Genomic DNA, 17,037 nt, shown 5'->3' on the forward strand with positions numbered 1-17,037 from the left:
GTTTAGAATGTGTTTTTTTATTGGTGTTGAAGTTGGACAAGGTTTGCCATTGTAGTCATTTTTTGTTTCTTCACGTCAGGGGTATCGTGATACCCATGGTTTGATATCGCGATACCCATGTTGGTTTTGACTTGGGAGAATCCTTGGGAGTTGGGTATCGTGATACCATTATAGTTGACCTTGATCCTCTTCAATTCAACACTATTCAGGGTATCATATGTAACACCCCTTACCCGTATCCAAGGCTGGAACAGAGTACGAGGCATTACCAGACTTAACAATACACATAGACGAAAACCAGGCCATAAAATTTCATTTAATTCAAAACTTTTCGAACACATGCATAACAAACAAAACTAACTATATCATCACATCAAAACATAGGACATGGCACGATTAATTAAACTTATAAATCATAATGGATAAGGACTACATCTCATGATCATATACGATAACTCAATGCAGACTGATACGTATGGCCAAAATCATAATAAAAATACATATCACAAACCAACTTCCTATACATGCCACTCACTTGATATTTCTAATATTTGAATTAATTCTCCCAAAATGATAGTTTGATAGTGTGATTTTGCCTCCGACGATCTCTAACCCCGAGCCGACCTGCCAATACTAAAGAAATGGAGAGGATGGGTAAGCTTTACGCTTAGTAAGTTCATATGAAAATAATAAGTTCATATGAAAATAATAAGCAATTACTACCACGATTTTCAAGATAAAACACTATAATTGTACAATTACACATGTTCAGGTTAAGCTGTGCTATCGAGTTACAGTTACTAAATCATTCATATCTGAAGCTAAAAAACTCCAAATTTAGTTTTGTTAATTTTCCTTGAAACTAGATTCATATATATTTCTCCCTTAAAATTTTCAGAATTTTTGGTTTAGCCAATTAGTACAGTTTATTCATTAAAGTTTCCCCTGTTTCAGGGTACGACTACTCTGACCCCTGTGCACTACGAACCAAATTTCTCCCTGCACAGAATTTAATCGACCATGCCGTTTATTTCTCTTAAAAATAGACTCAATAAGGAATCCATGCATGTAAGGTATGACTCTTAATAATTTTTTTACAATTTATGGTGAATTTCTAAAGTCAGAACAGGGGATCTTGAATTTATTCTGGCACTGTCTCACAAAAATTATAATATCACATAATGTATAATTCTTTTGCTCCCCCTGTTTGTTTTATATGAAAATAGAATCATTAATCTTTAATTCCATAATTTTTTGAAATTTAATTCAACTTACACAATTTTTGGTAAATTTTCAAAGTCATGCACTGCTGCTGTTCAACACTGTTTTACTACTAAAGTTAACTTTTACGCAATTCACTTAATCCATTCCATTTTACCGAGGTTCGCATAATCATATATTTGCATAAATTCAAATAAACATATACTTGCACTTGTTCATCACATAATCACTTTCACATGTATTTTCATTTAATCGATTTCCCGTTGAACTCATCGGAATAATAACAGATACACAATTGCCTGCACATTTTCCCATTTCCACACTTGTAGCCGAAGCTATCTGGTACGCATAGTAGCGTGCACTTAGTACTACACATGCGACCAATAATCTGGTACACCTAGTAGCCTGCACTTATTACTACACACGTGATCACAGTTTTCGGGTACGCATAGTAGCCTGCACTTAGTACTACACATGCGACCAATTATCCGGTACACGTAGTAGCTTGCACTTAGTACTACACCCGTGACCTCACAATAGTTCATTTGTATCGTTTCTATTCCGAAGGTTCAACCGGGAAATTCCTCACTTTTCAACATTTTACTAAATTGTCCGTAATCAATTTAAATTCATAACTTACATCAAATAACCATTTGATAAGTAGCCACATTTCAAATGATATCAAAATATAATAACATAAAATGAATCGATAGATTATTTATGTACGAACTTACTCGAAGTGTCGATTTCACTATCCATAGTACCAATTGTCCATTCATAGTATAATAAGACATAACTCAAATATCAAATCAGCTTTTAAGAATTTACATAACATATATCACATATTTCATATATCACTTGTCATGTATCATCATTTTCTTGCATTTCATGTAACATTCTTTCATGTCATATTTTCACATCTTAAACACCATTTTATCAACTTTTCTAATATATTAAATCATACAATATATGCAATAATAGTAAGAAATATAATTCAAACATAACATTGTATTATTATTATCATACGAACTTACCTCGATCCGGAAACGATAATTTACCATTTTAATCCATAACCTTGTATTTTCTAGATTTAAGCCCGAATCTCGATTTCCTTCATCTATAATATCACATTTAGCCTAATAATTAGTTACACTATTCATACGGGTCCAAAAATCATATTTTTACAAATTTTCATTTTGACCCCTAAACTTTTGCATATTTTCACTTTTGCCCCAAGGTTCGGAAATTAAACTTCATCCTATTTTCTTATGTTTTATGACATGCTGATCATTTTCCCCTTCTATGGTAACATCAAATTCTCACTCTAACATGTACTTATGACTATTAGGTATTTTTACCGATTAAGCCATTTTACTCGTTTTCACTTAAAACCGAGTAGCACAAGTTGTCTAACATAATTTAAAACATCATATTCTATCATAAAACATCAAAATACACAAATTTCACCTATGGGTATTTTTCCAATTATGAACCCTAGGTTGAATTATTGCTAGCATAAGCTAAATCAAGTTATCGGGACTCCAAAAAAGTAAAAATCATTAAAAACGAGGCTAGAACGAACTTACAATCGAGCTTGGAAGCTTGGAAACCCTAGCCATGGAGTATCCCTCGGTATACACGTCCATGGTGAAGAAGATGAACAAAATTGGCTTTTAATTTTGTATTTTAATTCATTTTACCCCTAAATGACCAAAATGCCCTTTTTACTAAACTTTCCAAAAATTCCATCCATGTCCAATTTTTGTCCATAAACTTAGAAATTGGTCAAATTGTTATTTAAGACCTCCTAATTAATATTTCAAAGCAATTTCATACTAGAAACTTCTAGAATGTAAGTTTTGCAACTTATTCAATTTAGTCCCTAACTTCAAATTAAGCACTTTATGCATAGAATTTCTTCACGAAATTTTCACACAATCATGAAATCATATCATAGACCTCAAAATAATCATAAAATAATTATTTCTATCTCAGATTTGTGGTCACGAAACCACTATTCCGATTAGGCCCTAATTCAGGGTATTACATCACAACTTCTAGGCTTCGATACCGCAATATCCCTTGCTAGGTGATATTTTCACTCACATTTGGGCTTCTGATGACTCTCTACAATACTCAATCAACCAAGGTCCCCTATGACGCATTTGACCATTTTGGGACTCAAAAGTGGTATAAAACACACTATTTCACTTATTAATGCAAAGAATGAAAACTAAGTAAAAACACAATAAAAAAATATAAATTGCTCAGAAATAAGCTCTTTTAGCGTACTGGGGAGCCTAATTTGACCTATCAAATTAGGACATATCAAATAGTGATGATGGTGTGAAATAAAGATGATCTTCTTATTAACGGCGTTGGGAAGAAACCTAGAACTAATAGCGTAGATGTAGCAAAAGCTCTGGCACTTAAGTTGAGAGTAAAGCTGCCAGTTAAAAATAGATATGAGAAAGTCACGTTTGATTTTAAAATAGTGATTGATGCAATACATAAGAAAGGAAAATGTTCAGGATGGAAGCTTGACCTTGTTCTGAAAAGAATTGATGAAATGCCGAGAAGTTTACTTGATGTTAAGTTTAATCTGGTGAAGAGAACTACTAACTGTGTAGCAAATTAGGTGGCTAAACACTCTTTAAAGGAGATGTGCTTGATAGGTTGGGTTGATCGATCCTCATATTCTTTGGTTTTCATATTGGATAAAGATGGCTTACCTACCTCTCTTGTTTAACTTTGACCTACACAACTCACATGATAATGTAGGTTATCTTTTGTTACTTTCTAGGTACTTCTCTAACGGTGGTGGGAATAAACTGTCATGCTCACTGAGTTATCACTTATACTTCTAGGTTCTCCTTTAATTAATCTCTTTTGGCTAAAAAAAAGTGAGGATTGAGTGTATTAACATCCACTAAATATATTTAAAACACTATTTTTAAAAATTTTAAAATACGTTCTAAGTCCCTGTATTTTTCATGTACTTGAAATTTAGTCCAACTATTGTTATTTCTAGGAATTTAGTTCCTATATTTTTTAGATTTCAAAGTTTGGGTCCAATTGTCAATGTTGTCATTTTTTTGGATAAATTTGTTAGTGTAACATTTTGTAATAAAAAAATCGCTTAGTAGTAATGCAAGAAAAAATAAGGTTGTACTGAACTTGACAGAACAATTTTAACGATATTAACAATTGAACTTGCATTTTTAATTTAAAAAAAAAGTAATGAGACTAAATCCAAATCTACGAAGAGTGTATAGTTTTGAGTCTTAATATATGTTTACAATATTCGAGTTTCATGGCAAAAGACTTCTATTGATTTGAAGTTTTGGTTGATATTAGATCTCAGATTCAAATCTGTACAACTCACTCTCCTTTATAAAAATATTGACCACACTACTTTTTGTAGTGGGTTAGAATAGAGGTTGAGTGTTTAGGCTAGTGAGCTGAAATGAAATTATTGAATTTTTACAACAGGTTTAATATAATATTTGGTACTTAAACTTAACACTTTTTCCTAATTTGGTATTTAATTTTTTTTACCCAAATTAGTACTTAAATTTGACAATTTTCCTAATTTGACACCTAAGCTTTTTTTGCATCTGATTTGGTATTTAAACTTAACACTTTTCCTAATTTGGTACCAAAGTTTTTTTAGGTTCAATTTGGTGCCCAAACTTGTTGAATATTATACAAATTACCCCAAAACACTAACAATGTTAAAAATTTGTGTTATTCTACAAAAAATATCGTTAGTGTTAAAGGAAAATTGTGTTAAAAAAACTATGCATTGAGTTATACTTAATGAATTAATATTATATAATAAAATAAGTAAAATAAATTAAATTAAATTAAATAAAAAGTAATTGAATATTTAAAATATAAAAGACAAATACCATGTCATTTGTCACGTGAAGATTATAAATTGATTATTTTTATTATCTCATAAAAAATAACATTGTTAATATATTGCAATCATCTGTATAATATTTGACAAATTGGGGTACCAAAATGAAAAAAAAGGGTAAGTACCAAATTAGACAGGAAGTTACACTTCAAGTATCAAAATTTTTAAAAAAATATCAACCTTTAAAAAACAATGATTAAATAAATAACATCAAATCTTATACTACAAAATATTCTTCCATGTTTAAACTAACAAAGGGTGCGGTGTAATAAAAGAACTAACAAGGTGTAATTATGTAAAGTAACAATAACAATAGTATAGATGATAAAGAAAAAGGTGGAACCTAGTTTTTATATATGCATGGTATTTGAGGTTGCCGCCTGCCTTACGGCTCTCATTTCCATAGGTAAGAGAGGATTAATTGTTTCTTTTGTTTTGGTTCAATGCGATTGATATGGTTGTGCAATGGTCATTTTTGTAGATTTACAGTTTGCACCATGTCAATACTGGTTTTGATGTGAGTTCTTGGAGCCGAAAACTACCTCACCTTTCTAGATGACACCTTTATTCGCTACTAGAAATTTCTCATAAAGGTTTGAGTCTCTCTGTGAAACAAGTATTTTTAGCCCCTTGGATTGTTGATATAAAAACTATGTTAATCCTATTATTTATTATAATCTTAAAACATTTCACATCTAAGTTGAATAATCGAATATAAATTCAATTAGATAAATATTTTAAAGTATGGTAGTTGTTTAGGTGGTATCAACGTATTGGTTGGAATGTTTCGTTCTAATAGTAAACTAGAACAATAAATTTTAGGTTCCGTTTCGGTGCAAATTTTATTGATATCAACTATACCAATTGATTTCCCCCGTATCGGTCGAAACATGGTGTCCCGACTAGTACTAAAGAAATAATTTTAAAAATATATATTAAATTTAAATTATTTATTTTGGATTTGTTGAATTGTGAATTGTTATATGCATAGAATGTGATAATCTTATTTATAAAATAATTTTTTTGCTTATTTATTTTGAATTTGTTTAATGATGTATTGTATTTGTGAAGCTTATTAAAGAATATTTTATATAATTGATGAGTATTTTATTTTTTTTTATTTTTTGGTATCTTAAATTTTATATAGGGTAAGATTTGAACCCATGCCACCAACATTTTTAAAATATTTTCTTTATTATTTGAACCAAAGTTTTATTTTTGATTAGTATTTGAGATTTAAATAATGTCATTATTTGATATTTTTAAATAAATCGATATTGGTATGTAACACCCTCTACTCGTATTCGTCGCCGGAATAGGGTACGAGGCATTGCTGGAGTTTACCGATTTAATTTTACCGTTATTACGAGTTAAATACTATTCGTTTATCGAAACATGTTATGACGTCCCTTAGATGGGTCTCCAAAGCCCAAAACATACACCAGGGCCAAAACGGGATTAAATCGAAACCATAAGAAATTTTTTGCAAAACCCTAATTTTTTTTTATGAATTCAATATAACCCCTTTATAAATATCTAACCTTCCCTGCAATTTTAAACATAGACCAATCCAAATCAACCAATCAAATTCAACATATTTTTAGGATATATTCATAGATATCTATAAGATAACCTCGTCACATACCAAAACCAAGATTTGTTAGCCATACCAATGGCTAACTTTACATTCATTTCACATTAACATTTACTTTATTAACTTATACATGCCATTGATTTCCAAAAAAAAAATTTCTTGATATACCAAAATGTTGAGGTTGATAGTGTGATGTGTCTTCGACCCAATCCGACCTCCGAGCTCTTAATACTACAAAACAGGGAAAAAGAAAACAGCCTAAGCACGTTGTGCTTAGTAAGCCCATGTAACAAGAATTATACTTACCTAATATTTTCAATACAATACAATAAATATTCATACATCCTTTCAATTTACCATTTACTTATCACACACAAACTCAACCAAAACATTAATCAAATAGCATCATATGAGTTCAATACAAAGATTAATGATTGATGAGCTCATCAATTCTATGTTTTCTATTACCCCTATTATTTCCCATATTTATCCCGTTGAATTTCTCAGAATTTCGATGGATTTTCAGAGGTACACTTTTAGTGTACAATTTCGGGTCTGTCAATTGGTATTCATGTGTGCACATTTCCATTTCAGAGAGCACACTCTCGTGAACCTCATGCGGGATTTCCAATCCAGGCTAAATCCCCTGTAATATAAACTCATAGAGTATTGTCGGGATTACCAGTTCAGGCTAAATCCCCTGCAACGAAAATTACTGTAATGAGCTTGGATCTGAATTACCAATCTATGCTAAATTCAGGTCTTAATTCGGATTACTCATCTAGGCTAAATCCATTTTACACATATTCTTCGGGAGGACTATATCAGGATAAGATCACCCATTCGGGCTAGATCCTTTTTACCGTCAATTCATTTTCACAGATACATCGAATTTTTCTTTCATTCAATCGGGATTTCTTCCCCTTTTTATCAAATATATCAATGTTTTATCAATTTTCATGCAATGAACATTCAAATCATATTAACATTAATAACATACATTTCAAGCATTTAAGAATATAATTCAAGTTACACGAACTTATCTCGATACTTGTTTGTATACAAAAATCTACTAATCCCGAAATTTTTCCTTTCCTCGATCTAGTTTCGTATTTGAATTTTCTGAATCTAAATAAATAAATTTAATATTAATTTAATACATTTCATGTTCATACGTACCATTCTCTATAATTCCACTATTATTTATAGTTCATTCAAAGCTGTTTACTTGAGTTGTAATCACTAAATCATTTATATCTCAAGCTACAGAATTCCAAATTAAAAACCACTTGATGTTTTTGAAACTAGACTCAAATATCTTTCTACCATAAAATTTTCAGAATTTTTGGTTCAGCCAATAAGTACAGTAAAATCTTCAAACTTACCCCTGTTCTGTTGTCTAACAGCTTCAACATTTCTTTACTAAAAATTAATTATCTCTTAATACAAAATTTGGATGATGTTTCTATTTGTTTCTATTGAAAATAGACTCATTAATAATTTAAACTTGTAAATTTTAAACTTGTAAATTTTAACCCCTAATTATTTTTATCCAATTTTTTATAATTTTCCAAATTCAAAACAGGGAAACCCGAATTCATTCTGACCTTGTCTCTCAAAATTTATTTTATCTCATGATTTACAATTTCATTTCTTACATCATTTCTTTTAAGAGAAACTAGACTCAATAAGATTTAATTCGATAGTTTGTTCATCCTCTAATTTGATTTCCATAATTTATGGTGATTTTTCAAAGTTAGCCTACTGCTGCTGTCCAAAATTATTTTAATGTAAGATGTTGATTACCATTTTTCCCCTAAGCTTTTAATAAATGATAATTTTGTCCCTATTCAATTAACCTCTTAATTGAGCTGATTGTTCTCAATTAACACTTTATTCTATCACTTTAAACTACTTTATAACCTTTGGGAATCAGTATTTCAGCACTAGACTTTAATTCCAAACTTTTTCACGATTAGGTCCTAAAAATCAATTTCTATTGAAATTACCTAATAAAATCATCTCATAAACAAATTAAAGCTTCAATTTCACGCTATTTCATCATAAAATTTCAACACTCAACCATGGTGACTTTAAATTTCATCCATGAAATCAAAAACTAATGAATTTAATAGTAGGACCTAGTTGTAAAAGTCTTAAAAACACAAAAATTACAAGAAAAAGGTAAGGATTAACTCACTTGGTGTAAAAATTATGAAATAACAGCTTAAAGAACCCCTCCTATGGCATTTTGGCTGATGAGAATGAAGAGAAATCATAAGAAATCTAGATATTTTCATATTAGTCCTAAATTTATTTAGTTAATTATGCAATCTTCCAATTTTACCCTTAAACCATACATTTTCTTGCTGATTTCATGCCCTTGGCGTCCTGCCCAAATAAATTTTGGGTCTAATTGCTTTTTAAATCCTTTCTCATTAGACACTTAAGCTATTTAATCATCCTAGCCACTTTTACACCTTTCTAATTTAGCCATTTTCATTTAATTGACTACCCAAATATTAAAATTCCTAACAAAATTTTAATACCACATTACTAACATTTCATAAATATTTATAAAAATATTTCCAACTCGGTTTTACGAGATCGAGGTCTCGATACCTTGGTTTTACTCAATTTCTTCAATAATTTCTTTTTCTAACTAACCACTAAATCGGTAAAATTTTTCTATCGATATTTTCATACGATTTTCCTATCATATCAATATTTATGCAAAAATATTAAAATAAATTTCTTTTTAAATTGAATTTGTGGTTACGAAACCACTGTTCTGATAACATTGAATTTAAGCCGTACTTACCATTAGAAGAACGGTACGTCCATCAGTACGTATGGTACATAACAAATATTATTATAAGTGTTTTTTTTATCTTTTTATCTTTTTATATAAAGTTTATAAAAAAAACAATTTAAATGTTTTAACTCAAGACATCAAAATCTTGAAAGCAAATCAACCAAAATCTCATTACTTTTCCATAATTTATTGTCACCACATTTAGTACACAAATAATGGAGACTGAGATATTGGTAAAAAATATATCCTTAATTTTATCATATGAACTCCATTTGTGTAGTTAAATTTAATTTTAAATTTACAAATAAAGTTGAGATTTTAATATTTGTAACTATGTTGTATTTAATTTTTTTTAAAAATAAGATGTGACAAAATCTCAAACTTATTTGTAAAATAAAAATTTTCACTCTTGGTATACCCAATAATTACTTTTCTAATATATTTAATACGAATAATTTAAACCCTTTTTCTTGGCTTATTCAATGCCTGTGAAGGGGAAAATCCTTCTAAAAGGGCAGACTAAAAGAATCGATACCAAATGATTAACGATTTTAGCATTCAAAAAGTAAATTTACGTTTTAGTTACTCAACTTCAAAAAGTTACAAATTAATCATTGAATTATTTGAAAATTTTCATTTAAGTCACTGGACTATTAAAATTACTATTGTATGGCCTTTTCCATTCAATTTGCCTAAACCAATAGAAGCCCTTCTCCTTATTCTCTTCTACAATTCAAAATTTTTTCATGAAACAATTTTAAACGACACAAATCTACAAACCAAAATCCTAGCAACTTTCTCCTATGATTTGCGACACTTACCTTCAAATCTACTTAAATCTAAAGTAAGTTCTATTTATCAATGGGTACTAGTCTATCGCACTAATCATAAAATCATTGCTGGAGCTCACTAATTGAACTTAAAAAAAAATCCAATGACTTAAATAAAAACTTTCAAATAGTTCAGTAACTTAAGTAAAAACTTTCGAATAGTTCAATGATCATTTTATAATCTTTTAAATTTAAGTGACCAAAAACATAACTTATTAATAGTTGAATGAGAATAGCAGTTTAAAGTTGCAATTAAGGAAACTATTTCAATGTGATACAACTAAATATCCATTTGGCGTGCTAATTATTTGCCGCTTTTATTGACTAAGCTTAAAATAAATACTATTTCAACCCAATTTCCTTATAAAAATATATCAAAAATTGAATACTCGTTTATATAATAAAAATTATATATGTCAATAATCTTTGATATAATTAATTTAGTCATAAATTACAAAAAATATAAATGCGTATACACTTAGTTCCGTTTTAATTTTATTCTTAATATTCAGTCCTTATATATGGTTTTTAATATCCAATACTTGAAAAATATAAATATGTGCTTCAAGGAAGTAAAATTTAAAATTTACATATTCATTCATGCACTTTTTTTTAATTATTAAAAAATGAATTTCATATATAATATATATAAAATATTTTTTTAATAGATAAATGAGAAAGATATTATAAATATTATTGAAATCATAATTAAATTATTAATTTAGTTATGGATTGTATATTTTTTGTTTAATAACTTAATTTACATGGTCTTTTTTCTTTTCATTTTTAAATTATACTCTAACTTTTCTTAAATAGTAAAACTAAAATCATTATTGAGAGTAATATCAATCCATTTAAGCTTATTTTAAATATTAAAAATTTTATCATATTTATTATAATTTAAATTATCATAGTTATAAAAATTAAATATTCATATTATTTTTAATTGGTCAATAATATTATTTATGAAATGTTACAGATTTTATATTGATTTTTAATAATATAATATAATATATTTAATTAATACATACAATCGGTTCATGAAGAAAAAATAATTTTATATGTTGTATAATTAATAAAAAATATTTATCTCTTAAAACAAAAAACAAAAAACAAAAAACGCAATCTTTATCTCTTAAAACAAAAAACAAACCACATTTAGCTGTTTTTAAAAAAAAGGTAAATTAACTAAATAACTCTTTATATTAGTTTTCATAAAAATAGGAAATTTCCACTTCAGATTATCGTACTCGTAAAATACCACCTAAAAATAGATTAAGCGGCTCACAATGTTTATCTATTTAAGTGCTTATTACAAACGCAGACTTATAAATCCTAAATTAAGGGTTTTTATTTTTATTATTTTCGTTCCAACTACGTCGCGGTGGGTCCCGGCATCACCCATAGCTGTTTTCAAATTTGTGTCGGGATAACAAATCAAACTCCAGCATCCTAAGACGTTTTGGATTCAAAGAGAAACATCTTTCTTTTAACTTTTTTTGCGTCCTTAAGAAAATTCCCATAATCATTCTCAGAATCTCCCAAATCATAGGGTTATCAATTCTCCAATCCGGCATTGTTTGGGTTGAGCCAAGAGCGGGTGGGGCAAGCAACCGGAAAGATGATAGGCAAGTGTTTGGGAGCTCAAAGGTGTAGAAAGATCCACAGGACTCTCCGTCACTGCAAGGTAACGGTCTTTTGCTTCGTCCTCACCGTAGTCGTTCTACGTGGCACTATTGGTGCCGGGAAATTCGGGACTCCGGAGCAGGACTTCGTTGAGATTCGCGACCATTTCTATTTCCGGAGACGCGCTGAGACGCACCGCGTACTCGAAGAAGTTCAAACGACCTCGTCCGATAACGAGGTCGTCAGCGACGCCAACGCCGAAACCAATAGTTACAACGATTTCGAGTTAAATAAGGTATTAGTTGACGAGGAATCCGATGACTCGAAACTCGACTCCGACAAGCCATATTCTCTTGGGCCGAAAATCTCCGATTGGGACAAGCAGCGATCTGAATGGCTGAAAGAAAATCCTGATTATCCAAATTTCATCGGTCCAAACAAACCGAGGGTTCTTTTAGTCACTGGTTCATCTCCCAAGCCGTGTGAGAACCCGGTTGGTGAACATTACTTGTTAAAATCAACGAAGAACAAGATAGATTACTGTAGGTTACACGGGATTGAAATATTTTACAATATGGCACTGTTAGATGCAGAAATGGCAGGGTTTTGGGCCAAATTACCGTTGATTCGGAGGCTTTTGCTTTCGCATCCGGAGGTGGAATTCCTGTGGTGGATGGACAGTGACGCGATGTTTACCGACATGGCTTTTGAGATTCCTTGGGAAAGGTATAAAGACTCGAACTTGGTTATGCATGGCTGGAATGAGAGGGTTTATGATCAAAAGAATTGGATTGGGTTAAATACTGGGAGTTTTTTGTTGAGGAATGGGCAATGGGCACTTGGTTTTCTTGACGCTTGGGTTCCAATGGATCCTAAAGGGAAGATTAGGGATGAAGCAGGGAAGGTATTGACCAGGGAACTTAAGAACCGTCCTGTTTTCGAAGCTGATGATCAGTCTGCAATGGTTTATTTGTTGGCCACTCAAAGGGAGCAGTGGGGTGATAAGGTTTACCTTGAGCATGCTTACTATTTGCATGGTTATTGGGGGCTTTTGGTTGATAGGTACGAGGAAATGATTGAAACTTATCACCCAGGTTTAGGTGACCATCGTTGGCCATTGGTGACTCACTTTGTGGGGTGTAAGCCTTGTGGGAAGTTGGGGAATTACCCTGTTGAGAGGTGCTTGAAGCAGATAGATAGAGCATTCAACTTTGGGGATAATCAGATTCTTCAGATTTATGGGTTTACTCAGCAACCTTTGGCTAGTAGAAGGGTGAAGAAAGTTCGAAACGAGAGCAGGAATCCCATTGAGGTGAAAGATGTACTTAGATCGCTTCATCCAGCTTTTAAAGCGGTTAAGGTATCGTCTTCTTAGGTTGTATATGTGATCTTATGATGTTCAAATGTTGTGTATGCAGTGGGAACTTTATGTTTTAGGTTAGGAGAAATAGTATCCTTCTGTTTCTTATCCATGTTGGGTACTAAAAGTTGTAAATGCTTTCCAGAGGAAAATAGTGCCTTATTTTGTGTGCAGCTATTCAATTTTGTAGTATATCAGCAAACTTGGATCTGTGATTATCACTTGGATTTGTTAGCCAGAAAGCTGCTACATTGTAATTCAATCAGAGAGATAAATACCGATGCATGTATATATCGTTGCTCTGCATCATGAAGCAGTGACATTTATTGTTGTAAGTAGCTGATACAATTACTTACTGATAGAAGGAAAGAAAGAAAGTAGCATTTTAAATCAGTCAGACATCTATTAAGAAAAAATGTAATCTGGTTTTAAGTTTGAAAGAAAGTGAGAAAAATTGATAGGATGATGTATGGAAGCTGAACCAATATCATTAGTCTCTCTCTGTATCTCCTCTTTCATTGTTTTTAGAGTAATTAGGATAAGAATGATGAAAGAATAGAAGGAAGATGAAGACGAGTCTTAAAGGAATAAGATTAGGGGTGCTGCAGTTCCTTGCTTTCTTTATTCTTTTCAATGGCTGATACTCGTGGACCGCATAACTTATAGTATTAGCAAATATGATACGTGCATACGAGGATGGTCCGGAAGTATTGACAATTAAAAGATCATATGTGTTGGGGGTTGACGACGATCGTCCGACTCATCACCATCACCATCACCATCATTTTCTTTCTCTTTTCTCACTTTGTCTTTGAGAATCTTAAAGCGTATCATACTGATCACAAGTCTGTTATTGGTTGGCTGAGTTTTACATTACGGTTGTTTGGTTGTTAATATTTTGGTCACCTTATAATATTATACTCTTAAATAGTGTCAAAATGCCTTAACATAGAGTGTATTCTTATTAAGGTTTATTCATTAAGGTATCTTAGATTACAAGCATAATCTTAAACTTTTTTAAGTTTAGATTATTTTACATTTACGCAATTTTATTACGAAATATAATTATTTTTTTTTATAATAATGGAAACACAATTCCTGCTTCCCTACATGGGAATAAATTTCTCTTTATGGATCCACTAGATTAGTGTTCATAAGCTAAGAATTATTATATTTAGGAAACTGTCAGATGTGCTTAATTAGTTATTTAACTTTTTTTTAGTTAATTCGAATCAAATAATAATTCTTAAATTAACCATTTTTATTTCTGAAAAGAAAATTGAAGCTTACACTTTCTTGATTATTTTCGCTGGCCTGGTCCAGTCCATTCATGAAAAGCTGGAAAGCCTCACACAAGGTTGTAACTGAGCCCAAATATTTGAATTTTGAATGTACTTTGCCGCTCCTATTGGGCTTTGCATTAATACTCACAATGACAAAAATGCCATCATCCAAACTTCATTAATATTCACAAAAAATTTGTAATAAAGCAGATAAAAAAGCTAGATTTGAAGTTGAATCTTATGTAATAATAATAATAAAAAGTTTGAAGTGGGAGTGGCATATTTGTAAATTAAAGGCGTTGAACATGACCCATGTCTTTAAAATGAGCAAGCTGCGATCACTTCTGTTTTCCCTCGACGCTTCCAAGTTTTCGAATCGAAACTACGGACCTACGGTTAGCAACTGAGGTGCGGCGTCATCAACTACCCAAGATCCACTGCCTAGCATGGTAAATTTTACTTTTATTTTTATTTTCTTCATTCTCCAAACTCTGGAGCTGTTCATCTTCGTCGCTATCATTTGTTCTATTTCTTTTAATTTCCCATAAATTTTACGATCCAAAAGTCAAGTCATGGTTCATGAAGTTTTGATAAAAAAAGATCGTTGTTTTCGACTTGTTTTAGACCCGGTTTTCTCTGACTTGTGAAACTTTACGGTTTCTCAACAATACGCATTTCTGTCTCATCTCTCGTTTGATTTTTAACTTTATAAAAGAAATTGTTAGCTTCATTAGATTAAAATTGGTCGTGCTTGCAATGCTGCTGTTAGAGTTTTAGTTGTTTTGAGACCCCAGCCAACCCAAATTTTTACTGATTTGTTTTAAGTTAGAAGAGGGTTATAATTTCCAGATGTTTGACAATTTGATCAAACTGCATTTTTTGCGTTAAACAATCTGTATTAGGGATTAGTTCTTTGTACTGACTGGTATACATTTTGCAGGACGGGCATAGCTCTGAAGATTCAAAGCAAAGCACTGCTGATATGACTGTTTTTGTGAGTTCATCAATCCTTCTTCATAACATGAACCATTACTGCTTTTAATGTTTGCTGTTCTGCTAGTACCATTTCATTAATTCCGAACTTTTAGATTGCCAAGCCAGATCATAGTCTGTACTGGATGTAATTCAGCAATTGTTTATTGTGGTCTTTGACGTGCCTTTCTTATAAGTCTAGTAATGTTTTCTTTGACTAATTTTTGCAGGTGCAAAGTCTTCTTCAACAAATGGTGAGTTATAACTGGATTCTCTTATTGGAATGGTGTTCTGTTATTGACAAAGATTTTGTTGCAGCAATCTAGGTTTCAAACAATGTCTGATTCCATTATCACAAAGAATATCCTTTTCTCGTGTTCTTAAAGTTCATTGAAGTGTTTTCTTTTTAAATCCTAAGATAGCAGCTTTATGAAATGTATAAAATGTCGCATAGTTGCTTCATGGATGAAGTATTAGTGAAAGATAGGTTCATGAAAATTTTATCCTTTTCTCTTCTTTATTGAACCTAAAGCAATGTGCGCTTTAGTTTCTTTTGTCTATTATTGGACTATTGAGAAATCTGGGCTAAAAGGTTAAGCTTCGCGAGACTGATGTGAACCTGTATCTAATAACTGTTTTGCTGGCCAGATTTTAAGAAGTTTGGAACTTTGTTATGTTTTTGCTCTATTATAGCGATAATGCTTTAAAGGGAAATAGATAGTTAATTACTAATTAGTATGCAAATAGTTTTTTTCTTTAGTATTATTGTGAATTGTGGGACATCTATTTCTTACTTAACTCCAAAGCACTTGATGAAATGGGAAACCGTGTAAATGAGCTGGAGCAGAGCATTAATGACCTAAAAGCAGAGATGGGAGTGGAGGGCTCTCCATCCCCATTAGCCCCATCGAACCAAAAGTCGGATGAAGCAAAGCAAGAGGAAGGCTCAGCATAAAGCTTGGCCCCAAGGGTGTTTTTAACAGTTGGCTATAAATTATGATTGTAATTTGGTGATATGTTGTTTTATTTGAGATTACTTTTGGCCAGAGACCAGGGACATTACTGAGTGTCCCTTTTTTTATCCCCCTTTTTTATTTGTATCAAGTATTTCTTCTCTGTAGTGGGATAAACAATTATCTGCTTTTAACACCAGTCGAGGAAATTAACGATATGAGTGGCTTGTTCACATTTCATCTCTTATCACTGTGCAATAGCAAAGATACAATTTAAGATTGTTCATTAAACTTAAAGAGACGATAAGCTGCTATTAACCTCAATCCTCAATCTATGTTAACATCCCAAACTTCAGTGCTTGAAATGCTTTATGAACTTAATGAGATTATGACTAAAGTTGTCTTAATGAAGACATTTATCCTAGTTCACACTTCATCTGGAAAATGCTTCGGAGCCAGAC

General features: G+C 31.3%; 2 protein-coding genes across 2 annotated transcripts; both read left to right on the forward strand.

The window, feature by feature from the left end:
* The first annotated feature begins 11,738 nt into the window (after window positions 1-11,738).
* On the forward strand, window positions 11,739-13,674 carry LOC107924741 (xyloglucan 6-xylosyltransferase 2). Its single transcript, XM_041081074.1, has one exon. The coding sequence runs from the start codon at window positions 12,004-12,006 to the stop codon at window positions 13,381-13,383; it is 1,380 nt and encodes a 459-aa protein (XP_040937008.1). The 5' UTR covers window positions 11,739-12,003; the 3' UTR covers window positions 13,384-13,674.
* A 1,190-nt stretch (window positions 13,675-14,864) lies between these two features.
* On the forward strand, window positions 14,865-16,809 carry LOC107924177 (heat shock factor-binding protein). The gene is made up of 5 exons (XM_016854492.2): window positions 14,865-15,100; window positions 15,592-15,645; window positions 15,854-15,877; window positions 15,942-15,984; window positions 16,433-16,809. Exons 1-5 carry the CDS (start codon window positions 15,098-15,100, stop codon window positions 16,576-16,578), a joined length of 270 nt encoding a protein of 89 aa, XP_016709981.2. The 5' UTR covers window positions 14,865-15,097; the 3' UTR covers window positions 16,579-16,809.
* Window positions 16,810-17,037: the final 228 nt, after the last annotated feature.

Source organism: Gossypium hirsutum, chromosome A11 (genome assembly GCF_007990345.1).
Source record: "Gossypium hirsutum isolate 1008001.06 chromosome A11, Gossypium_hirsutum_v2.1, whole genome shotgun sequence".
Lineage (NCBI taxonomy): Eukaryota > Viridiplantae > Streptophyta > Magnoliopsida > Malvales > Malvaceae > Gossypium > Gossypium hirsutum.

What these genes read in the sequence shown, in the direction of transcription:
- LOC107924741 (XM_041081074.1), top strand. Translation starts at nt 12,004, where the DNA reads ATGATAGGCAAGTGTTTGGGAGCTCAAAGGTGTAGAAAGATCCACAGG.
- LOC107924177 (XM_016854492.2), top strand. An exon ending in CTGCTGATATGACTGTTTTT is followed by an intron (nt 15,646 to 15,853) that starts GTGAGTTCATCA and finishes TAATTTTTGCAG; the next exon opens with GTGCAAAGTCTTCTTCAACA. An exon ending in TGATTCCATTATCACAAAGA is followed by an intron (nt 15,985 to 16,432) that starts ATATCCTTTTCT and finishes ACTCCAAAGCAC; the next exon opens with TTGATGAAATGGGAAACCGT.